The sequence below is a fragment of the Coturnix japonica genome, unplaced genomic scaffold, assembly GCF_054131305.1.
Source record: "Coturnix japonica strain WE unplaced genomic scaffold, WE-NBRP24 Scf045, whole genome shotgun sequence".
Taxonomy (NCBI): Eukaryota; Metazoa; Chordata; class Aves; order Galliformes; family Phasianidae; genus Coturnix; species Coturnix japonica.
Window position 1 is genome coordinate 3,247,218 of NW_028188948.1, and position 25,233 is coordinate 3,272,450.

Here is a 25,233-nt window from a genome sequence, read left to right on the forward strand (position 1 = left end):
ACAACCATCCACCTGTAAACCTCCATCCTCTCCCCTGCTGCACAAAGGGAAGCTCAACAGCAGTGCACAAATGTCCCAGCAATGTCTGAGCACTGCTCTGTGCATCCCAACCTGCTCATCCCATCCACTCCTGGCTGGGCAGCAGGATTGGGGTGGCACATTGCAATGGGCACAGAGGAACATGGAAGCCCCACACATGTGAGGAAGGGGCTGGCTGTGCTCCACACTCACGTTATCAGACGTGATTTGCCCTTCTGTGGGGAGCCTCTGCTCTTTCCCAGCTCATCCTCCAGCGTCTGGGACTCCAGGATCTCATTCAGGCTGTTGTTGGCTGCGGGGCAGCTCCATGAAGAGCCGCCCCTCCACCGACCGGCACACAACAGCCGCTCCCGCGCACTGCGGCTCAGCCAATCGGAGCCGGCGGAGCTGCCGCTGCCCGATGGGACCCCCCCCCCCCCCCACATATTGACCCCCCAGACGAGGAAGAGGAGGAGGAGAGCGACGAGGAGCTGCCGCAGGAGCTGACGTTGGGGCGGGGGGGCAACGCGGGGGGGGGTCGGCAGTGGGGGGTTGGGGAGGGGGTGGGGCAGCATTACCCCCGGACCCCATGGACCCCCCCCCCCCCAGCCAAAGTGCTGCTCTACGACCCCCGCGGGCTCCTTGTGCAGCCGCTGCCCTCCAGTTATAGGACCCCCCCCCCCATATTGCGCTTTGCTCACCCCCAGCCCCCAACTCCGGAACCCCCCCCCCACTCACCACATCGCCCCCTCCCCCCCCCGGGTGGGGTTATGGGGGGTGGGGGTGGGGTCGACGATGTGCTGTAAGCCGCGCCGGGGTCTTCTGACAAACCCCCCCCCCCCATCAAGATGAATCGGGAGCTGTCGGGGGGGGGCTCAGCCGTGGGGATAAAGCGGGGGGGTTAGTGACGGGGGGGGGGCGGTGCTATAGGGAACGCAACTAATCTAAGCCCCCCCGCCCCCCATTAACACCCCATTGTGTGTGGGGGTGGTGGGGGTGGGGCACACATTAACCCCCCAAAGGCCAAACAGCCCCAACCCCCCCCTCAAAGCCGCTGCCTTATGCTGTTCTCCCCCTGCATGAAGGGGCCCCCCCCATCGATTGAGCCCCCCCCAATCCCATCTATAGTTGAGAGCTGTGCTTTTTGTAAACCTCCCCCTTTTAAAGCCCCCCCCCCCCCCCAATGTTGTGCACGTTGTGCTGCCCCCCATGAGCCCCTGACCCCCCCCTTAAAAGATGGGGTGTGGGGGGGTGGTCTCGGACCCCCCCTCCTTTAAACGATGGGGTGGGGGGGAGATTGTCACTGCCCCCCCCCACCAAAATGGACACCCCCCTTTTAAGGGATTGGGGGGGGGGGTGAAGGTGGTCTCGGACCCCCCCCATTAAAACGGACCCCCCACCCCTTTAAAGGATGGGTGGGGGTCGGTTACGGGCCCCCCCCAGCGCTGTGTGTGTATGTGCCCCCCCCGTTTTGCTCCCCCCCCCGTGTCAGAGTGTGCTGGAAAAGGATCTCTGTGTGGAGATTGCTTCTACTAGAGGTAGTTCTATAAGACTGTTATATAGAGCTGTGCAGGGGCTGTAAATCTGTCTGCAGAGGCTGATGATCAGTTCCAAGTGTCTGCAGTCAATGCGCATGGACAGAGCCTGTATCTGGAATTCCCAGGGGGCGTGCACCTTGGTAAGCACAAAAACCCCATGAGCAGCTGTGTTAGTTCCCTAAAGATGTTTCCTTTGACTTTAAGGATAGTAGTGCATTAACACACCAAAGGCTTTCCTTTATTCCTAGTTCTCCTATCTCCTATCAACTTCCAGCTACCACTGAAGTGATACAAGTTCTGTTTCTGTGACAGAGACATGAATATCCTTATCTTTTGATATCTCACATGTGCAAGAGGCAGAACTTTCTGTAACAGATCTTAAGCACAGAAGTGCTTCTTCCAGCACTCATGCAGAGGGAGAAGTAGAAATGTACCTATGATTTAATATTCCATTTCTAATTGAGATACCAGACTTGCATCTAAAGAGCATTAAGACAGCCATGTTGTTCTTCCTCAGACCCAGTCCTGGCTGTGAAATCCCCCCTAACAACTGGTGAAGCTGTACCTGGAGGGGATGCCATGTTTACTATTGACCTTACAACAACGTGTTGCGGCACTTGGTACCTCAGTGGTAAAGTCTTACAGGAAAGCGAGACCTGCATCATCAAGAGAACCCAAACTACTCACAGCCTAATCATAAAGAACGTCACCAAGAACGATGATGGAGCAGAAGTGAAATTTGTTGCCAAAAATGTTGATGTCAGCACCAAGATGAGAGTGAGAGGTATTTGCTTTGAACCTTCTCCTTCCCTCTTACAGTCAAGGCATAGTTGCTGTGATCTGATGATTAGAACTGGGGCTGCAGGCATTCACTGACTGTACCAAATACCTGAAATTGCATCCCATGGACTGACGTGAGTCCTGGTAATGACCTAAACATGATAGCACTGAGTGTAGGTTAAGCCAGTCTACCCAGCTGCTTGGTATCTGAACCAGATTGCTTCATGCCAGCTGATGAATGTCTGCAGTTCAGAGCTATTGGCCAGTGCATTCAGTCACCATGTTTACCACTGCATCACCATAGAGCAGTACTTTCAGCTCCAGGTTCAGACAGCCTTTCTGATTGCGCTGGAATAGTTTAGAAGTAGGGGAGCAATCATTCCAATAATATCTCTATCAATCAGCTTAGCATGACAAAGTAGAACAAATAAACATTCATTATGGGAGGAGCTGTTTGTCATTGGGTGGAAACCTCTGCAGAAGCATGTTTAGAGCATTATTAATCAGTAGAATGAGATGTTTGGTTGATTTTTACTTAGTAAATCCGACAAGAAGAGCAAATGAAATATCTTGAATTGCTCAGCACTGACCCAATGATGAGTGCAGGAACAGAAGGTGATACTTTTTCAGAGATGTTGCAGCAAACATTGACCACGTTAGCCTGATATCAATTGAAATAACGAGGCCTTTGCTCCTGACAGGTGCTGCAGTGAGATTTACCAATAAGAGCAAAGATGTAGAAAAGATCTGCGCTCGGCTGCGTGAGGAAGCCAAACTGCAGGCTGAGCTTTCAGACACAGGTGCTACTATGGAGTGGATGAAGGATGGGAAGGAGCTCAAGGCCGGTGAAAAATATGAACTGCACATTGTGGGGAAGAGACACACCCTGAAAATTCACAGCGTCTCAATGGATGCTGCTGGAAGTTGTCAGTGCATCTGTGAGGGGGATAAAATGCTCTATCAGCTTTCAGTGAAAGGTATGTGACAGTCTGGGCTGTCCTCTTCTGGCCCAGGGCCAGCAGACTGCATTCACCTGACTCCCCGACAGTCCAGCTGTTGTCAGACAGCATCTGGGGTGTTTTCAGTGGCTGTTTTGACTTGAACTGGCCAATCTGCTTTGTAGAGCCATTTGATTTCTGTGTTCTGTGCTGTGATTCGTCCCTAAGATATAGAGGAAATGAAGGGAAAGATAGGAAAAAGAGCATCCCAGCCTTCCTGCTCTTCTCTCAGGGTGGCCATGAGAGATGATGTAAACAGCTCTTTTTGTAGCAGTGATCCCAAATGTAGAAGAGACCTGTGAAGAGTCACAGGGACTAAATTGATGGAGAGCAGAACTTCCTGCCAAGGCTTGTCAGCTAGTCTTAATTTTGCTTTTCTTCTCTCTCTTTGTCATGTTAGCATAATATTTCATTCTGGCTGGTCTGCCCACAGAATTAACTGGCACAGGCTGCCCAGGGAGGTGGTGGGATCCCTGGAGGTGTTCAGAACTGTGGAGATATGGCCCTGATGGATGTTATCAGGGGACATGGTGGGGTGGGGTGGGGTTGGAATCAAAGGAGGACCCCCATGTATTTCATCGGGAAGCACTACTGGTAATAAGACCTTTGGAGCAAATCCTGGTAGGGCCACGCTCAGCTGGTCCAGTCTGGAGGCTGTTCCTCCTTACTGCAGTATCTGCAGTGAAAACCAGCACCTGCTTTTGTGTGGCTGGGCTCACATCCAGCAGTGGTGAGGGGACTACAATGATAAGAGACAGTTCCTGAAAAAATGAATGAAATTTGACTGTATGATAGGATGGAGTTAAATGTATTAACAGGATCTCAGTCATCCCAGTGTCCATCAGCTGGCTCTCGAGCTCCTAAATACAGGCGTTCTGTAGAGCGTTGTTGAATTTGTATTATACATGTGTGTTCTTGGAACTGCAGAACAAATGCATGCATAATCCAGACTTTGATTTTAGCAGCTCTGACTGCGCTGTCTCAACAGACCCAACTCAGTTGTGTGCACTGTTTTGAAATGATATGTTAACAAGAAGTTGGAAAACAAGCTCAGTTACCCTCAGTAAAATAGGACCATGGACTTAGGCTTAAACTTTTGGCTAAGACAGTGGTGAGATTTTGAATCTTTGAAGTCAATTATTCCACTGTGTGTTAATAGGGGCCAGTTTTATCATCTAACTTTTGCGCTCCAATTAATTTCCATAAAGGAATTCTGTTTTTCTTTTCAGTCCTAAGTGATATCTCCATCTTTTAGGCTCGATTTGTTTGCCAGGGGGTTACAGTGCAGTAATAGATACCCCCTCCATTGATTTCCTTCTAGTTTGCTTGTTCCAATTCTTTCCTCAGTTTTCCTATTTTAGACATTTTCTTGAAGCCTTGGGCTTCTTCCTTTGGCTCTGTCCCCTGTACAGTGTATGTCCTTCAACTTGTGGAGATAAGGTAATCTGGCACGTGGTTTATAAAAGCTGCCAATTTGCCAGCATCTGAATTAGAATCCAGCAATTAGAACTAGGACTAAACGTGCACGTTTGATCTTATGATAAATGAATGCCTCATGGTCACCAATGTCCCTGCAGTTCTTTACCATCATACATATTTTGTGTGTCCATATTTTGTTTCAGCACTGGCAAACTTTGTAATCAAAGAGACAACTGGAGGAGTAATCAGGGCCATTGCTGGAAAACAAGCTGAATTTGTTTCTGAGACCTCTGAAGCCAATGTCATGGTGAAGTGGTACAAAAATGGCAAAGAAATAACGACCAGTAAGAAATTCACAATGGAAGATAAAGGGAAACTGCATAAGCTTGTGGCTTCAGCTGTAACGAAAGAAGACGAGGGAACATACATCTGCAAAATTGGAGATGACACTCTGATTTTTGATTGGAAAGTCTCAGGTAAGTTTGTGAGGCAAACATGGGATCACAATCCATGTAAAGCACTTCAGACTTAATTCATTTTATTTGTCCAACGCTGTGGGTTTCCAGTATTTAGGACAAAGATTGCATATCTCTATTGAAGTAATTCTGACCTTACTGTTGTCCCTATGCAAATCCACAGTATGAGCAAATAATGTAACTGTGTTGTGATGAATTCAGGACAGCCTTAGCTCCAGCTGGGGCTGGAGTCACGACTTGAGCCCTGACATCTGGGCTTCATTCTTCTAGTTCATGTATTGCATCAGCACTTACATCATCTTTAAACCTATGACTGAAATGGTCCTAAGTTATTAGCATGGGAATCCTGTCTCCTCTTTTGACAAATTAAACTCCACATTTGGAGAGTTGAGTGTCTCCTGCTGTACCCGAAGGACGTTGTGATCTCTGAGGTGTCTCCCTGAGGTGCTGTAAGCACAGCCATTAGCTCATAGTACAAGTAAAGCACTGTCAGGTCAAGCCTGGAGGAGTAATGCTTGTCACTGACATGTTCCTGTTCAGGGTGGAGCTGGAAGGTAAAATAACACAAGAAATTGTCATTGAAATTCAATATCTGTGAAATTCAGCTGGCTGCATTCACAGAACCTGGTGTTAAGATTTGTTTTTTGGTGTATATCTTGAGCCTATTTTCCATAACCCAGTTTTCATTTATGAACTGAAGCTCTACTGAAAGCCTTTCGCTGTAATCTATCTATGTGATATTGATTGATGCTATTAGTTCTTAACAGCTTGACTCTAGAGGGACTGTTCTTCTTTGGTCACCTAGTTTTAAAAGAATAGATGGCTCCTGTCTATTACAATTTTTAACGCATTATTTGTTCACTGATGCCATAAATGTGCCTGGCATAGCAATTGGCCTTGGTATATTCAGTGACTGAAAGCAACAGTTGTTGCTCTAAGAAATGCAATACTAAGCTAGGTCTGCCTGTAGCTGACAGCCATCAGCTTGCTCCTCAGGCAGGTTCTGTCTGAATGGAATGAAGGGCATGAAATACTGATGTGCTCATCAAACGCTGCTTGTTAGCTTAGAGACAAGGTGTTGAATAGGTTTGTTCATGTATTGAAAACACGTTACTTAGCTGCCTTCGTTTTAGCTTCAGAAAAACATGTGCAGAATACAGAATTGATTAAAAGAAATAAGAACTGTCTGCATAGAACTTACTCTTTCCTTACACAGGAGAATCAAGCAGATGTTTGTATGTGAGTACCTCCAGAGGTGAAACTCGATCACCCAAATGTAATGAGCAGAGACATTACAATCAGTTCTAAGTGTATGTTAATGCTGTGCTGAATAAGCCTGAGTCAGGATGTAAACCACTTTCTCTTTTTTTCTTCAGATGAAGCCATTGATTTTGTCAACAAGCCCAAAACGACTCCAGAAATATCAGTCAGTCCTTCTGAAGACCTGGAGCTGGTGTGTGAGGTGTCAGCTGCAAGCGGAGCTGTCGCATGGAAGAAAGATCAAACAGAGGTGAAGCAGGACCAGAGGACAACCATCATCTCCCAGGGGACGCACCACAAGCTCATTGTCAAAAATGTGACCCTGAAAGACCAAGGGAGCTACAGCTGTGAAACAAAAGATGACAAAGCAACATTCCAAGTGAAAGTCAGAGGTGAGAAAATGCTTGGAATCCCAGAGATAAAGGAACGCTTCATTTGGTGTGTCTTGCATTAGGAGGATCAACTGACAGCCTCTCTGGTGCAAAACATTTTGGCTATAGGACTTTCTTTGTCATCTAGTGTCATAGCAACACTTTTCTACATGTGCTTTTCCATCGAGGAATGAATTACTGCAACAAACAATAGGCAAGGAGGGTAACTTGTGCAGCTCTTGTAGTCAGCTGGTGTCTGCAGGGTTACAGTGCAAGAGCACACCAGGCATGCAAGGAGTAAGAAAAGGGGAGGTGTTTGAAGAGGTCTGGTTACAAAATTTGAGTGACACAATGAGGTGGAAAATGCCAATAATCAGACTCATAAATGGCCTGGGTTGCAAAGGCCCACGGTGCGCATCCAGTTCCAGCCCCCTCCTATGTGCAGGGTTGCCAAGCAGCAGCCCAGGCTGCCCAGAACCACATCCAGCCTGGCCTTGAATGCCTGCAGGGATGGAGCATCCACAGTCTCCTTGGGCAGCCTGTTCTAGAGGGCCGTTCCCTTCTGATTTACTGGAAATGTAGAGAGACATGAGAAGAAAAAAAGAGAAGGGAGGAGGTTCAGCAGTGCATGCAGGTGTTCTAAATCTCATGTCCAAATCTGCTATCAGACTGCGAAATATTTAGCTTTCTGATATGATATGATATGATGTGATATGATATGATATGATGTGATATGATATGATATGAAGTGATATGCCTATCATTTCCCAAAGCAAAATAGAGGGGAAAGTATTTTCCTGTCTTAATGAGGCATCACGATGCTCCCTGTGAAGGGCAAGTATAGTGAAAACGGGGATCTGGAGTAAGCTCTGCAGCAGACTACAGCAAAACGGTGTGACTGTTGTGATGTCCCTGCAGAGAAAGAAGATGTGTTTACAAACAAGGACAAGGTACAAAAGGAGGTGAAGGCTGTACTGACTCAAAATGCCACGCTGAGCTGCGAGGTGGCCCAGGAGAAGATGGAGGTGAAGTGGTACAAGGAGGGGAAACTGATCACCTCGAGCAAGAAGTTCAAGGTGGAGTCAGAGGGCAAACAGCGTCAGCTGGTGGTGAGCCAGGTGGAGAAGAAAGATGCAGGGGAGTACAGCTGCGAGGCTGCTGGCCAGGAACTCACCTTCAAGATTCATGTAACTGGTAGGAAACACATTTTGGTTGATATTCTTTGATTATTCCATAGTCTGGCTGTGGAAATGTCTGTGTGAACGTGTCCTCTTTATTCTGACATGAAACTGTTTTGGGGAGGATGAAAAGAAATGCTTACAAACGTGCAGCTAAAATGATTATTTGTTTTTAACAATGTTTCATCCAGCTCTTTTCCTACGACTACTTTTATCATCAGCTGTCTATGGATGTCCAACTGTGATTTGTACAATGTGCAACACTGCTCTGCCAGTTGATATTTCAACAGTAGTATTTACAGATCTCTACTGTGGCTGCACTAGAAGGTTTGGTTGTTGGTGTCCTAAGAACTTTTAGTCAGAGGCATTGCACTTGCCTTTGGCTTGTTGAATCCCACGTTGACGACCATTCATTCCATGTTCTGTAAATGTAATGACCAACCATGAATCCATTTATACCTTTCTAATTGTACGTTTCTCATTAGTCTGAGAGTTTAGCACGGAGGTAGATCTCTCACTCCAGCTGCAGTAGAGATTGCTCTGGTGTCAGTATATTCTGCACAAGATCTGGTAAATTTTAATTAAAACTCCAGATAGCCATGGGCACATCAGCTGCATTCTGAGTGACCATTAGTGAGCTGGCTGATGACAAGGGTTTGTCTTCTGTTTTATTTGTAGCTGCACTCTACTGGTTTTTGCTCGTAAATCAACTTGTTCTCTGTTAACTTTACAGTTCTCGTCTTGTATTCTGAGCTGATCAGGACAGGGAATCTGTTTTCTCCTCTTCTTTCTTATGGCAGTAAACACTTAAACTGGAGCTTAATCCTGGTCAAGGTTTGGCATTTGATCAGCTGTGTGGAGGAGCAACTGTACTGGGAGTCTACTGCCTTTCTGCTCACACAGACCTGGTGTCCTTGCAGGGCATAGCTTGCGTTCTGTTCCCTTGTAAAGGTCACAGTCTTTGCTCTCTCCATCTTGGGGCATTCTGCTCCTTCAGTCCCTGGTGTGCAATATATCTCTGCTCCTGTAGTAGACAGTTTTGCTGCTGCCTGTGGTGTAGACTCTAAACTATCAGCTCTTACTATTCCCACACCACGTGGATGTGATTCTGGGGCCTTTGGATCTGTTCCGTGAGTTGTGTAGCTCATGCTTTTGGCTCAGGAAACAGGCAGTTTCAGCAAAGAATGGATTAAAGACAGGGTAGATTTGGGAGGTATCTGTCAGAGAAAATGAAATATGAACAATGACAGAAAGACTATGGCAACAGCTGGAATCAACCAAGTTAATCCTCAGCAGCCAAAGCCAGCCCACGTCTTATTGCAGAGGTGTAGGGAGAAAACCCAGAAATGTAGTGCTTTTCCACTTGAATTTTGCTAGCTGAGGGCTATTATTAGCTGTTTGCCTCAGAAACCAAAGGTTTTCTGTTCTCTTTCAGACCTCTGGCTGCACAGGGTAATGTAACACCTCCTCCTCTGCCATACGTGGAGAATGCTTGCATAGCTACCATTGCTGTATTTCTCATGTATTTCTCACTGTAGCATGACGTGCAAGTCCAGCCCTCACTGCAAAATGATGTGGTGTGAAAGTCAGGAGGGATTATGAGTACTCTTGGAGTGGTTGGCTCTTTCACTACAGAAATACTCCTCTTACTAGCTTCTCCCAAAGTGCAATGGCTTTCTGAGTCTTGATTGATCCTCTTACCATTGCACTCAGAAAGCTTTTCTTCACTTCATAATTGAGCTGTATTTGGCTGATCTCCAGTGTAGAGTGGAGCAATATCAAAAAGACACACAGATGAAGATCTGTCATTGTCTTCATTCGAAGAAATCTGAAAATTAGGAGTTCCAGCTGATAGTAAAGACTACCCAGAGGGATGGGATGACCATATGGACTATGCTGAGGATGCATTATAATGTGTGATAAACACTGTGAAGCAGTGTTGCTCTGGGAAATGGCCCAATACAACATAAAGCAACTTTTAATGTCTTCCAGTCACAAGCTGTTCATAACTAATGTATATTTTAATCAGTGTTTTCCAGTTCCAGAAGCAGAAGATGCCTTTATCAACAAGGAGAAGGGCAGAAGGAGGTGAAGGCTGCACCAACAGAAAATGCCACGCTGAGCTGCGAGGTGGCCCAGGAGAAGACGGAGGTGAAGTGGTACAAGGAGGGGAAACTGATCACCTGGAGCAAGAAGTTCAAGGTGGAGTCAGAGGGCAAACAGCGTCGGCTGGTGGTGAGCCAGGTGGAGAAGAAAGATGCAGGGGAGTACAGCTGCGAGGCTGCTGGCCAGAAACTCACCTTCAAGATTCATGTAACAGGTGAGAGAGATGTTTCTCATCACAGAATGGCCCATGAGTCCCACTTGGTTTCCAGTTATACCTGAAGTTCTCTGCAGATCCCTGCTGGCGTCCAGCTGCTGTGTTAGAAAGGGAAGTCTCTCTTGAGAGTGCCGTATAGATTTCCCAGCCTCATGAAGACATCTTGGATGCACAGAGCATGTGGAATTGCCCAAGATGCCTGACTGTGGGCAACTGGATTATGGTCAGTTGTAGTCAGTATAGTCTGAGGAGTGAGCTGCCACCATCTGCTGTAGGGTGTGGTGAGTCACCCACTGCCTTCCACTGAAGGTCATCACTCAGTACAGCACAGCTTCAAATCCCTCAGTCTCATTGGGAAACTGAAGCTTGAATGTTTCCCTATGGGAACCAAGATCAACCCTAACTCTCAGGTGGCTGAAGTTAATTACGGTTAACCTGTTTCATGATGTCGTATTCTTTACGACTGGGAATTAGCTGTGGCCTCTGAGTTTCAGTATCTAAAGCTTATTTACAATATTGAGGATTTGGTAAAGAAGAGAGATTGGTTTGTAGGTATTCATTGAAAGAAGTACTCCTGTTGACAAGGGCAGAAATGAACACCTTATCAGGAGTCATATCAATACTGCATGAGTACATTGTTCTGAGTAAATGGCATTTCATTTTTGAATAAGAAATATGTAAATCAGCACTGCTTTTCTAGAGTGTAATTCCTGACACGTGTATATCACTGAGCACGACATGCTCATATTTGGTGTTTGCTTTGGCTTCCAATTTTTGATGAATGAAATCATATTGACCCCTCTAAAAATAGTTTTTTAGGGACAATTTAAGCAAAGCTCCAGGAACTGCAGAGAAATTAAGTTAAAATTGATCTCAAGAGATGCATGTAATGCATCCTTCTCTGCTGCATTAGTAGATTCCAATCTACTTTTAGGGGGAGATTGCAAGGAGCTGTTTTAGAAACAGCTATGGGTTTAAATAAGGAAAATATTTGCTAAGAAACATTAATTTTTTTCAAACTATTGAACGTGTGAAGAATATTTAATGATTGGAATGTGAAGGATATTTAAAGATATGAAGAATATATATAGCATAGTAATGGACGATGAAGTGTTGGGTCATTGGTAATTAATAGGCAGAACGTATTTAATCTGGATCAAGTTTGGTATGAATGAGACCATTCCAAAATTACAAACATACATGAAGTTGTTACAAGCAGCATTTTGCATTTGGTTTTGAACACACAGGACAGTGTGAATGTAGCTGTGCATCCTAAATGCTCTCCCAATCTGCAGAAGCAGAAGATGCTTTCATCAAAAAGGAGAAGGTGCAGAAGGAGGTGAAGGCTGCACCAATAGAAAATGCCACGCTGAGCTGCGAGGTGGCCCAGGAGAAGACAGAGGTGAAGTGGTACAAGGAGGGGAAACTGATCACCTGGAGCAAGAAGTTCAAGGCTGAGTCAGAGGGCAAACAGCGTCGGCTGGTGGTGAGCCAGGTGGAGAAGAAAGATGCAGGGGAGTACAGCTGCAAGGCTGCTGGCCAGAAACTCACCTTCAAGATTCATGTCACAGGTAAGACAGGTGTTGTCTGAAATACAGCAGAGAACAGTAAAGTAAAATCTAGTTTCCATTATACAGTGATCCAGGTGCAGTAGTCTGTGCTGAGGTTTTTTCCCTATACTTGATTGCCTGGGTTTGTAGCAAGTATGTGGTTTTAGTATGGCACAAAGACCTGTTTCAGTCTGTATGTAGAATAATAATTACTGATATATGTACAATGGAAGCAATATTCAAGATATTATTCAAATCTCTCCTGTGCCTGAGATCCCAAACTGTAATTCCTGTTCACCGAAACATTTGACTAAGATAAGTATGTGCAGTGAGGCTGGAGTGCATGTTCTACGTGCAGCCTTTCATGGCAGGAGAAGCAGGAACTTCTCCTAGTAGTACACTGCCTTTTTACTATGCCTTTATGTTGGAGGCTGCATCTGGATAGGTGAGTCTGCTACTCACAGTAAGAGACCTGGTAGAGCTGACTATTGCCAGAGCTCAAAGTAAAATAGATATCTGCAAATCACACACAAAGAACAAAGGACTGCGTTGGTGAGCATATTTCCTTTGTGCCTTTGACAGTCACAGTTGTGGCAGTGGTAGAGGCCATGAGGAGTCTGTTCAGGAAGCCAGGAGTACTGTTCTGGGTCATGAAAAGGCAGCCAGTGGTTTGACTATCACATGTTTATGTGTTTTGATGTTTCACAGTGGGTCTTAAGCAAAAGGAACTCAGGTTTTTGTTGCCTGCAGGTCAGATGTTCTTTTGGGTTCAAAATGTTTGCATAGTGACTTGCAACCATGGGACTGGTGTTCAAGGACCCTCTTGGTTCCTTCAGTTCCTAGGTTCTTTCTTGCCTAGATTTGACACTTTGTTTCAACAGAAGAGCTGATATTCTCTAGTGAAGGCTATTAGTTTGGGCACAAGTGGTAACCTAAACCTGTTCCAACCTGTACATAAAAACCTGCAAGATGGTCTCATTTCAGTCCTTCTGTTTTTCTTTTCTTCCCTCAGAGCCAAAACCTGTGTTTATAAACCAGGAGAAGGTGCAGAAAGAGGTGAGTGCTGCCCTGGCAGCAAGTGCCTCCCTCAGCTGTGAAGTAGCACAGGATCCAACTGGAGTAAAATGGTACAAGGATGGAAGACTGCTTGCCTCCTCCAGAAAGTTCAGAATGGAATCTGTGGGCAAAACACGGCGTCTGGTTGTGGAGCAGCTGGAGAAGAAAGATGCTGGAGAATACATCTGCGAGGCTGCTGGCCAGAAGATGACCTTCGAGCTGGAAACAACTGGTGAGCATTCAGAAATTCTCAGCCAGGATTTTGTAGCCTTGTTGTGAACTGGGTTTTAGGGTGAAATCTCAGTTTTCTTTGCACCTGACAGTGTGAGAATTTGCTCTGGCCCTTTGTGTACCTCCCTGGTGCTCAGCTGTTCCTTCCCTTACTTAGGGATAACATCATTTATTCAAGGTGATGTCCAAACGGGCTTGTTAACAGTCCTCTGCAGTGCTTTAAGCTGTCATATGTCAGCCAGAATTTATGCATGTTCTATAGCCGTTCCTACATGTTGAAAACACTGCACTGTGCTTAAGCTTCAGCATATGTTCCAGTAAGTACAGTTCCATTAATTCTAGGGAATTGGGTGAATTAAGCATAGATCTGAAGGCTGCCTTTGCCCAGTGCAGAGATGGAAGGACTAATGTAGATTTTGTGATAAAATGTTTGCTCATTAAGACCGGGATGTGGTAGCATTGTGGTGGAGTGCTTGTTCATTAGGACCGGGATGTGATGGTGGAATATGGAGGCCACAAGGGTTGCAGAACACTCTAATTTTATGGGTAGATTGTGTACTCTGCATAGTTACAGGCAAAGCGCGCCCCGATGGATACAAAGTTTCACGGAAGGACCAACCAAGGAACGACACACCAAGTGGCACGATCACGACCGACCAATTAAAGGACAATACACTCGGGATGGACCTTACAAAAGAAGTTGCAAGGGACGGGAAGGCGCGGCAGTTGGAGGAACGATGATTCCCCTGTCGCCCAGCGCTGAATTGCCTTTTTGTTTTACCCGCTACAATTAATAAAAGTTTCTAATTGGAACATTATCGGCTCATTGCTTATAAATTGATGACAATTTGGCGCCGTGACTCGGACGGGAATACTGGCGTGGGTACGAGCCTGAGGGGGCGCCCCGCCTAAATAGGTGGCCTCGGCTCCTATCCTCCCGCCCTACTCCTGCCGACGATCCGAAATTTAAAACACAAAGGCAAGTAAAAACCGGTTAACCCTTTAAATTTCGTGCACGAAAGTCCGGACGAAGACGCAGGACAGGTGAGTATAGTCCGGTCTGGGTTGGGAATCCGGCGTGTGGCGAGTGTTGTGTGCTTGTGAAGGGGGGCCGGCAGCCGGCACTAACCCGAGCGAGTGCGGACCCCACAGTAGTGCGGTTCCCATTGCCCGCGAGGGCGTGGGCCACGACCTGGGGGAAGCGAGTGAATGCAACACTGAGTGAGGGCACGCCGAAGGGTGGGTACAGGGTATAAGCGGGACCCTTTCACCACCACAACCCCTAGGGCTATGGGCTCTATGGAGGGTTATTCTTTGGTGTTCCCCTAGAGCTACGGGCACTAGGGATGATTATTATTATTTAGGTGTTCCCCTAGAGCTACGAGCACTAGGGATGATTATTATTCAGGTGTTCCCCTAGAGCTACGGACACTAGGGATGATAATTATTTAGGTGTTCCCCTAGAGCTACGGGCACTAGGGATGATTATTATTATTTAGGTGTTCCCCTAGAGCTACGAGCACTAGGGATGATTATTATTCAGGTGTTCCCCTAGAGCTACGGACACTAGGGATGATTATTATTTAGGTGTTCCCCTAGAGCTACGGGCACTAGGGGGAGCTACAGACGTTGAATAAAACAAGAGAGCAAGAAGTAAAGAACGAGATGGGGCAGTGTAAAACTAAACCACCCACCCCTTCTAAACGACCATCCATTCCTAAGGACTCACCTCTAGGGTTCATGCTAATTGCCTGGACGCACTATCCAGGAACAAGAAATAAAGATAAAGCAAAGATGATTTATTATTGTATAGAAATTTGGAGCGGACAACAAATTGGCCCGGCAGTATGGTGGCCTAAGTATGGTTCTAATGAAGATTGGGTACAACAGCAATTAAATTTTTGGGTAAACTCCAAAACCCCTTTCAATCAAGAAGAAAGTGACTATGCAGCAGTATGGGTCACTCGCCCAGAGGGTTTAGGAGTCCCCATTTTTAATTTGACACGAAAAGAAAAAGATGTCGAAAAACGTAAACCTCGAAGGGAAGAGGAGGCCTTAGTGGGACCCCCACCATATGCTGTACCACCAGCAATTCCCCTACCTTCTCCTCCTCAGTTGGATCATGGGCAGATGGATTCGAGAAAGGGAGAAGTACAAAAGATAGAAGGGGGAGGGCCTGTGACACGGGCAAAGGCACGACAAAATAACCTCTACCCTTTAAGAGAAATGCCCATGGGAGGTCCACAACCTCAGATGGGGTTTATATCAGTGCCCTTAAATTCAGGGGATGTTAGAGATTTTAAGAAGGAAATGGGTAATATACTAGAAGATCCCCTGGGGGTGGCAGACAGAGTAGATCAGTTCTTAGGGCCAAATGTTTATACCTGGGAGGAACTACAATCTATTCTAAGTATACTGTTCACAGCAGAAGAGAGAGGTATGATTAGGCGTGCAGGGATGCGCATTTGGGATGCTCAACATGCCCACGGGCCCGCTGCGGATATTAAATGGCCCTTACAGAATCCGCAATGGGACCATCAAAATCAACATCCTAGGACTCACATGCAGGACCTGCGAACTATCATTATCCAGGGCATTAGGGAGGCAGTCCCAAGAGGTCAGAATATAAATAAAGCTTTTAATGAAAGACAAAAGAAGGAGGAAACACCCACTGAATGGCTAGAAAGGTTACGCAAGAATTTACAACTATATTCAGGATTGGATCCCGATACACCGATAGGCCAGGCTCTGCTCAAAACACAGTTCGTAGCTAAGGCTTGGGAAGATATCCGCAAGAAACTAGAAAAGATAGAAAATTGGCAGGATCGGGGGCTTGATGAACTTTTGAGGGAAGCTCAGAAGGTATATGTAAGAAGGGAGGAAGAAAGACATAATAGGCAGGTTAGGATGATGGTAACAGCGGTCAGAGAAAGTAGGGAATTGGAAAGGAAAATGGGGGGATGGACGCAAAATCGAATTCCAGGACAGCAAAAATTTAGGAAGCCTGAAAACAGGGAGGAGGAGAGAGTATGCTATTATTGCAGGAAAAAGGGACACATGAAGAGGGACTGCAGGGTTAGAATGAGAGACGAAAAGTCCTTCCAAGAAGACTAGGGGTGTCAGGGGCTCTATATATTGGGGACCCAGAAACAACAGGAGCCCTTGATAAAATTGAAAATTGGTCCCCAAGCTGAGGAGGTAGAGTTTCAGGAGATTCAGGAGCAGAAAGGTCTACTATACAACAGATCCCCCTCGGATGCAAACCTTCCCGGGAAACTACCAAAGTAATAGGAGCAAAGGGAGAACCTTTTACAGTAGGAATAGTTAAAAATGTAATGATAGAAGCAGAGTCCAAAGTGGGGTTGGGTGATTTCTTGATACTGCCTGAAGCGGAGTTCAATTTGTTAGGACGGGATCTGATTATTGCATTAGGCATAGGACTAGAAGTAGAGAATAAAGAATTGAGAATCAAACTCTGCCCTCTTAGGGTAGAGGATGAACAAGAGATCAATTCTGATGTCTGGTATACCCCCGAGAGTGTGGGACAACTAAAAATACCCCCTTTCACGGTAAAAATCAAGAATCCTGAAATCCCAGTAAAAATAAAACAATATCCTATTTCCCTGGAAGGAAGGAGGGGTCTCAAACCAGAAATAGATAGATTAGTGAGCAAAGGATTACTGGAACCCTGTATGTCCCCATTTAATACCCCTATATTACCGGTAAAGAAACCTGATGGAACATATCGGTTGGTTCATGATCTGAGGGAAATTAACAAGCGCACTGTATCTAGGTTCCCAGTTGTAGCTAATCCCTATACATTGCTAAGTAAATTAGGGCCCGACAACTTGTGGTATAGTGTCATAGACTTAAAAGATGCTTTTTGGGCTTGCCCTTTAGATGAGACATGCCGCGATTTTTTTGCATTTGAGTGGGAAGACCCAGATACTAACAGAAAACAGCAATTAAGGTGGACTGTACTCCCCCAAGGCTTCACAGAATCCCCTAATTTGTTTGGGCAAGCCCTAGAACAGATCCTGCAAGAGTATCAGCTAGATCCTGATACCAAATTAATACAGTATGTAGATGATCTATTAATTGCTGGAGAGGATGAGGGAAAGGTTCGGAAAGAAAGTATTAAATTGCTGAACTTTTTGGGACTGAAAGGACTTAAAGTATCAAAAAGGAAATTGCAATTTGTGGAAGAGGAGGTTAGATATCTAGGGCATTACCTGAGTAAAGGAGAAAAGAAGATAGATCCTGAAAGGATACAAGGAATATTGTCCCTGAAGTCGCCAAACAATAAGAGACAAATAAGACAATTGCTGGGATTAGTGGGATATTGTAGACAATGGATTGAAAATTATAGCAGTAAAGTAAAGTTTCTATATCAAAAGCTCAGTACCGATGGATTAATAAAGTGGGATAGACAAGATGAAGAGAATCTACAAAAGCTGAAGGAGGATCTCATCAATGCCCCTGTCTTGAGCCTGCCTGACTTAAAAAGACCCTTTTATTTATTCGTTAACATAGACAGTGGTACAGCGTATGGGGTTTTAACACAGGATTGGGCAGGGAAGAAGAAACCCGTTGGATATTTGTCAAAATTATTAGACCCTGTGAGCCGAGGATGGCCCACTTGCTTACAAGCAATTGTTGGGTGTGCGTTATTGGTAGAAGAAGCCAGGAAAATTACTTTTAACAGCAATATAAAGGTACTATCTCCCCACAATATTAGAAATGTGCTCCAACAAAAAGCTGAAAAATGGATATCTGATTCTCGTCTTCTAAAGTATGAGGGTATCTTACTGGAAGCCCCTAACTTAACCCTGGAGACCACAAGTCTCCAGAATCCTGCAGAATTCTTATATGGAAAACCCGAAAATGTGGGACTCATTCATAACTGTTTACATACGATAGAAGAACAAACAAAAATCAGACCAGATTTAGAAGAAGAAGAATTAAGAGAAGGGGAAAAATTATTTGTGGATGGATCCTCTAGAGTAGTGGAGGGAAAGAGAAGATCAGGTTATGCAATAGTAGATGGAAAGACCCTCCGGGTATTGGAATCAGGACCCTTGAGTAACACTTGGTCAGCTCAAGCTTGCGAGCTGTATGCTGTTTTACAGGCACTAAAAAGATTACAGGGAAAAGAGGGCACTATCTATACCGATTCCAAATATAGTTATGGGGTAATACATACCTTTGGGAAGATTTGGGAAGAAAGGGGATTGATAAATTCCCAAGGGAAGGACTTAATACATCAAGAATTAATAAAGCAACTCTTAGTGGCCCTACGAAAACCAAAGAAGATAGCGGTGGTACACCTTAGAGGACACCAACAGGGGACCGATTACAAGACTAGAGGAAATAATGCAGCAGACCTAGAAGCTAAGCAAGCTGCCCTCAGGGAATTGGTCCTGAGGCAGGAGAGGCAGGAAGAATTGACACATGATGAAGCCCCTTCGTTTACACCGAAGGAAGAACAAAAACTGAATCAAATGGGAATAACTAAAAACACAGAAGGGAGGTGGTATCTAGCTGACGGGAGAGAGGTACTGCCTAAGTCAATAGCATCTCAGGTGCTGACCCAGTTGCACGAACGGACCCACTGGGGAAGCCAAGCTTTAATAGATCATTTTGCCACTAAGTACATGTGTATAGGCCTACATAATTTAGCTAGACATATTACTCAAGGATGTATTACGTGCTTAAAGATAAACAGAGCCGTACAAAGAAAACTGCCTATGGGGGGAAGACCCTTGGCCACTAGGCCATTTTCTAGAGTCCAAACTGACTTTACCGAATTCCCTAAAGTAGGAAGATATAAATATGTATTAGTCATAATAGACCACCTCACACATTATGTAGAGGCATTCCCCACAACTAAAGCAACAGCTCAGGTAGTAACAAAAATATTACTCGAACAAATCATCCCTAGGTATGGGGTAACAGAAGTAATAGATTCAGATCAAGGACCACACTTTACATCAAGAATCACTAGAAATATAGCTGAAGCCTTGGGAATAAAATGGGAAGAACATACTCCCTGGCACCCACAGAGTTCAGGGCGAGTAGAGAGAATGAATGGGGAACTAAAAAAAGCAATTGGCCAAATTAACACTAGAAACTAAGCTCTCATGGATAAAATGCATTCCCCTTGCCCTCTTAAACCTTAGGGCCCAGCCCCGGGCTGACATAGGAATATCTCCCTTCGAAATGTTATACGGAATGCCATATGATGCGGGAACCCCTAAAGATCACCCGGGGGTGTTAGATAAGAACATTCAAGCTTATATCACGGAATTAATGAAGTATAAACAGGAATTGTGGAAAAAGGGACAATTGACTCAAAGACCCCCTCTGGACATTACCCTCCATCGAATAAAGCCTGGAGATTGGGTTCTGATAAAGACCTGGAGAGAAACCACACTGCAGCCTCGCTGGGAAGGTCCCTATCTGGTATTATTGACTACCAATACTGCCATCAGAACTGCTGAAAAAGGATGGACACATGCTAGTCGTGTTAAGGGTCCAGTACAAAATCACGAATGGAGAGTCACTAGTCCAGCGGGTGATTTGAAAGTAAAACTGTCACGAAACCCTCCGTCAAGGAAAATGAGAACATGAATTAACAATGATTGTATAAACGTATCAGTATAGAATTTAATGTAGAAGGGAATATTTTGACTATTGTGAATGCAACTGTTGGGATATGTTTTAGAGGGGTAGTGGACCCACTGCGAAAACAGGGATACACAAATTGGTTATTAGCCTTCAGAGTGGCCGTGGAAATTTTAGTAGAAGGGGGTAAACCTGGGGGTGAATTTGGATCCTTACCAGCATCACTTAAGTGTATAACCAGTGGGAAAAAGAATAGGGTGCAGTACCCCAAAGACCCACTTAAAAGGGAAGCAAAACCAGCCCCTCCTGAAGAATACTCTTGCTGCCGAGAAGATTATACACCCCATGGCTCGAGGCAACCGAGTCGATGGGCGAGGCAGAGGAGATAAAACATGTGGAGGGGTCTGCTCCATTATGAATGAATCCAAAGATTTAGGATCCAGAAGATACCCCAAGACTGGAAATAACTCCCCCGAACAATTAAAGACTCACTACTGCAGTGGGAAAACTGCCTATCTAAAACTAGCTCAATTGATAATAATATTAAGTCTCATTAATGAGGGTTGGGGTACAGAGGTACAGACACATGAGCCATTTAAGTGGTCCCATCAGAAGTAGTGTTACAAAATAGAAGGGGGTTGGATCTTCTCCTATTGCAGCAAGGGGGACTATGTGTGGCTCTTAAGGAACAATGTTGCACCTACGTTGATCAAACGGGGGTAGCAATAGATACAATGGCTGAACTAAGAAAACAGTTAGAACAAAGAAAAAGAGCCCAGGAGTCGACAAGAACTAAAACGGTTTAATGAGCAAAACAAAATAGTACAATAAAAGAAAAGGGGGGACTGTGATAAAATGTTTGCTCATTAAGACCGGGATGTGGTAGCATTGTGGTGGAGTGCTTGTTCATTAGGACCGGGATGTGATGGTGGAATATGGAGGCCACAAGGGTTGCAGAACACTCTAATTTTATGGGTAGATTGTGTACTCTGCATAGTTACAGGCAAAGCGCGCCCCGATGGATACAAAGTTTCACGGAAGGACCAACCAAGGAACGACACACCAAATGGCACGATCACGACCGACCAATTAAAGGACAATACACTCGGGATGGACCTTACAAAAGAAGTTGCAAGGGACGGGAAGGCGCGGCAGTTGGAGGAACGATGATTCCCCTGTCGCCCAGCGCTGAATTGCCTTTTTGTTTTACCCGCTACAATTAATAAAAGTTTCTAATTGGAACATTATCGGCTCATTGCTTATAAATTGATGACAGATTTGACTTGATATTTTCCCTTCTAGGATGGGAAGGAGCTCTGTCAAAGTAAAAAAGTGGGCATTACTTCCCAGGGAAATAAGAGAAGTCTCATTATTCACAGGCGGTGAACTCTCATTTTCTCTCTCAGTCTGCAACCAGGTTGGGTTGCTGTTTCAGTACTGGCTGTTTTATGCAGGAACTCTTCTCCTGAGGTTAATCCAAGTTGTATCCAGGCCCTTCAGAAGGAAAGGGAAATAGCAGCACAGAAATATGGTCTGATTCTGACATAAATAAGTGCAGACCTAGAGAGTTAAAAGGGATTGTGTGATGTTCAAGGGACTTTGAAGCAAAGATGTCCCCTAGGTAAGATTTGTGGCTGACATTCCCCATACATTGTGGGCACACAAGCTAAGGAGAAACTAGTGATGAGCATGCAGAGAAGCCAATGGTTCAGACAGGTTTGTAGTGACACGACACTGTAGAGTTCTGTCTAGTTCTCCTTGGCATAGTTTGGAAAATAAAGATGAGGAGATTGGTGGTAACCAATATGGCTTCCTCAAATTCAAGCCATGCCTGACAAACTTGGTGGCCTTTCATGATGGAGTAACAGCATCAGTGGATAATGGGAGAGCAACTGACATCATCTACATGGACCTGTGCAGAGCATTTGATCCCGTCCTGCATGACATCCTGGTCACCGAACTGGAGAAAAATGGTTTTGATGGATGGACCAGTTGCAGGATAGGGAACTGTCTGGATGGTCACACTCAGAGAGCTGCAGTCAATAGCTCAGTGTCCAGGTGGAGGGTGGTGTTGGGACCAGTGTTATTTAACATTTTTGTAGGCAACATGGACAGTGGAATCAAATGAACCCTCAGCAAGTTTGCAGATGACACCAAGCTGAGCGGTGCTGTTAATGTGCTAGAGGGAAGGGATGCTACCCAGAGGGACCTGGACAGGCTGGAGAGGTGGGCCCTTGGCAGCCTCATGAACTTGAGTGTGGCCAAGTACAAGGCCCTGCACCTGGGTCAGGGCAATCCCAAGCACAGGCACAGGCTTAGAGGAGAATGATTTGAGAGAAGCCTTGACCCTGAGGAGAAGAGTTGGTCTGGAGGGAGGTGTCCCTGCCTATAGCAGGGGGACTGGAACTAAATGACCTTAAAGATTCATTCAGTTCTATTGTTTTTCTACCCTTAATTTTGCTTGAAAGGTTTTAGAATAAATGAGATTCTGGTTTCCATGAAAACTGTTTGCAGGGAGCTCCATTGTAGCTAGTAAGTCTATCTTTAAGTTCAAGGGCAATAATGCATTGACTGTGTTGAAAAGGGAAATGACTCAGGAATGGATGATGGTTTAGAATAAAACATAATCCTACTTATTTTCTATGCAAATATGTGTAAGGAAAAGATGCTGCACTCAGTTCTGGAAATACCCTGACAAATATATCTCTAGTATTTCACAGCTGGAGATATCAAGATTGTTAAACCACTGGAAGATGTGGAAGTGAATGAATATGGGAGTGCATCTTTTGTCTGTGAGATTTCACACGATGAGGTTCAGAGCCAGTGGTACAAAGATGACAACAAGCTGAAGGCTGATGACAACATCAGAATGCGGCAAGATGGTAGGGTGTAAGAGGGGGATCTTTCTCCTGAGTGGGGGGTGGGTTGGAGATCAAGCATATAAGACATCTGAAATGAAGAGGGTTCAGAAGAGAGTTCCCCTTTTGTTTTGGGACTGAGGTTTAGGTGGAACAAGTGACATGGTGGGATGCTTAGTGTGGGAAGTGTGATGCTATCCCACCATCCCACACTGCTGGGAGCAGGTAGGAAATGAGTGCAGTTCTTTCCAAAGTGGGGGTGAACAGGGCAGTCAGTTCACCTCTCCAAAGAGGTTTTGTCTGACAGTGAGTGTGATCCTTCTGTATCAGGTACTTTGAAGGTGACGGCGGCCACATTTGGTCAGTCCTTGTAGAAGCCATGTTTAGATTCCACTTTCGTGGGGATGTGGATGTGGGGGAATGGGTGGTTTCATTGACATGAGAGAACAGGCAGTGATGCTGTGAAACCAGATGGATGATGCTCAGCCTGGCCATGTGCCTCAGAGCTCTTTGCTCAAGGAAGCCAAGTGTAGTTGTGGGGTTGCTCTCAAGAGCACAGTTTGGTAGGGGTGAGCTGGCGGTTGGACTAGATGACCTTAGTGGTCTTTTCCAGCCTTAGTGACTCTGTGGTTCTCTGCTTCAGGAAAGAGCTACTCGCTGACTTACACACGTGTCCAAGTCAAGGATGCAGCAGAAATAAAATCTGTAGCAGAAAAGGCAGAATCTCGTGCCCATCTTACAGTTAAAGGTAATTATGCTTCTGATGACGATTTTGATTAAATTATCTTATGTTATAAACGAGCTAACATCCTTTGCTTTAATGTCAAGGAAGTTAAACACCACCAGGACCTTTCACAGAAATAAAAACTTCTACCTACCTACCTTTCTGCCCACAAAATATCCAGCTTCTCTTTTGGAATTTACTTTTGCTAAGTAAGATGGATTATTTTCTTAGGAGGTTGATTTTCTACGTTTAGACTTCAGATTTGTGTTTGAACGTTGAGGGATAAAAAACATAGCTTGACTTTTTCTTCATTTTCTCTTGCTGTTTGAAAAGAACACAGGGTTTTTGGTTTTTTTTTAATATATACAATGTTAGGGTATATATATGATGTTAAGTGTGATAAAGAAAAGGGAGACATTTGAGTTAGCACACTACTCAAGAGTTCAGTCCCCAGCTTTGCCACTGTTACCATTATAAGGGCAAGAACTTCCTGGAAAATGAATTTCTCCTAAGTAGAGTCATTACATTTGAGCTACAGAGACCTTTACTAGGTGAAAACTTGTTGTTCAGAGCTATGTTGCTGTATTTAACCAAAGTAATTATCAATGTCTGTGTTTCATTGAACCTGTATTCCATTTTGTAATGCGAGGAGTTTGATATTGGGATGGGAAGGTCATGGTTTGATTTAGATGTTGGACTGGGAATCAGAAGATCTCGGCTCTTTTCAGGTTGTCAATCTTATTGTCTGACTTCTTAACATTCTTTTCTTTCTATTATTTTTTAATGATGTTTCAAGGCATTCTGAGCTGATAGGTGTAGTGTTCATGTGCAGTAATGCTGACGTGAGTAAGTAGGGTGATAATGTAAGGGTTTTTTACATTCCTTCTAAATCTCTGCTTTCTCTTGTTCCATCCTTCTTAAAGAGCAATCAGTTAATATTGTAAAGGAGCTGTGTGATGACGATGTGACTGAGCCTGAAGAAGCCAAATTTGAATGCGAGATATCCATTCCTTCTGTGAAACCTCCCAAGTGGTATTCCTACGTGGGGAAGTCTAACAGGCTGGCAGAAACCTGATTATGCAGCAAGAAGGCACCATCCACCAGCTGACCATACCGAAAACCACCACTGACATGACAAGCACCATTCAGTTCTCAATTGGCAAATCAAAATCCACAGCCAATCTGCTTGTCAGAGGTAACATATCCTGGCTTGGTTTACATCATGAAGATGAAGAATTAATTAACGTACAGCCTTCCTTCACTGGGGTCTTTGAAATATTGTGTGTGTGTCTGGAGGGTCTGCTCCATATGCAGTTCAAAGTCGTTGGACACTCAATGAGACAGCTGCATCTCAGTAAAAGATCTGTTTGAATAGCTGTGATGTGCTTACTATTCAGATCTACAGAGCTGAGGTTTTGTCCTTGGCTATAGCAAAGAAGTCAAATCAGGTGAAATTAATTGTATTTCTGAACTAGACAAGGTTAAGTTTGGTAGCACCTAAATTTGATGCAGTTTGTCATTGATTTCATCTGAAAGAAACTTGCAGGCTTTTTATCTGCTGTTGTCCCCAGCGTAAGAGTCTCCATTCACATCCTAAAGTACTTGTTATATTTTCAACTCACTCTTATTTGAAGAAAAGCCTCAACAATTGGGAGCAATTTAATAAGCACAGAACAAGAGCTGGACCTTGCATTTGGTAGATAATATACAGTATTACTTTATAGAAATGTAGTCAATGGCATTCCCTATAGACAATCGTTTGTTTTATCTTTAGAGTTGTTGAAAGAACCATTGTGAACTTGACATTAATTGGAATGGAATACACGCAAGAG

General features: G+C 44.8%; 1 protein-coding gene and 1 long non-coding RNA gene across 2 annotated transcripts; both read left to right on the top strand.

The window, feature by feature from the left end:
• Positions 1 to 476: 476 nt before the first annotated feature.
• On the top strand, positions 477 to 2,334 carry LOC146752495 (uncharacterized). The gene is made up of 3 exons (XR_014940645.1): positions 477 to 526; positions 1,613 to 1,696; positions 2,074 to 2,334. It is a non-coding gene; the product is annotated as an uncharacterized LOC146752495 (long non-coding RNA).
• A 5,448-nt stretch (positions 2,335 to 7,782) lies between these two features.
• LOC146752496 (obscurin-like protein 1) lies at positions 7,783 to 10,592 on the top strand. Its single transcript, XM_085531887.1, has 3 exons — positions 7,783 to 8,054; positions 10,068 to 10,358; positions 10,534 to 10,592. Exons 1-3 carry the CDS (start codon positions 7,880 to 7,882, stop codon positions 10,590 to 10,592), a joined length of 525 nt encoding a protein of 174 aa, XP_085388013.1. The 5' UTR covers positions 7,783 to 7,879.
• Positions 10,593 to 25,233: the final 14,641 nt, after the last annotated feature.

What these genes read in the sequence shown, in the direction of transcription:
- LOC146752496 (XM_085531887.1), top strand. Translation starts at nt 7,880, where the DNA reads ATGGAGGTGAAGTGGTACAAGGAGGGGAAACTGATCACCTCGAGCAAG. An exon ending in CTTCAAGATTCATGTAACTG is followed by an intron (nt 8,055 to 10,067) that starts GTAGGAAACACA and finishes TATTTTAATCAG; the next exon opens with TGTTTTCCAGTTCCAGAAGC. An exon ending in CTTCAAGATTCATGTAACAG is followed by an intron (nt 10,359 to 10,533) that starts GTGAGAGAGATG and finishes TTGGATGCACAG; the next exon opens with AGCATGTGGAATTGCCCAAG.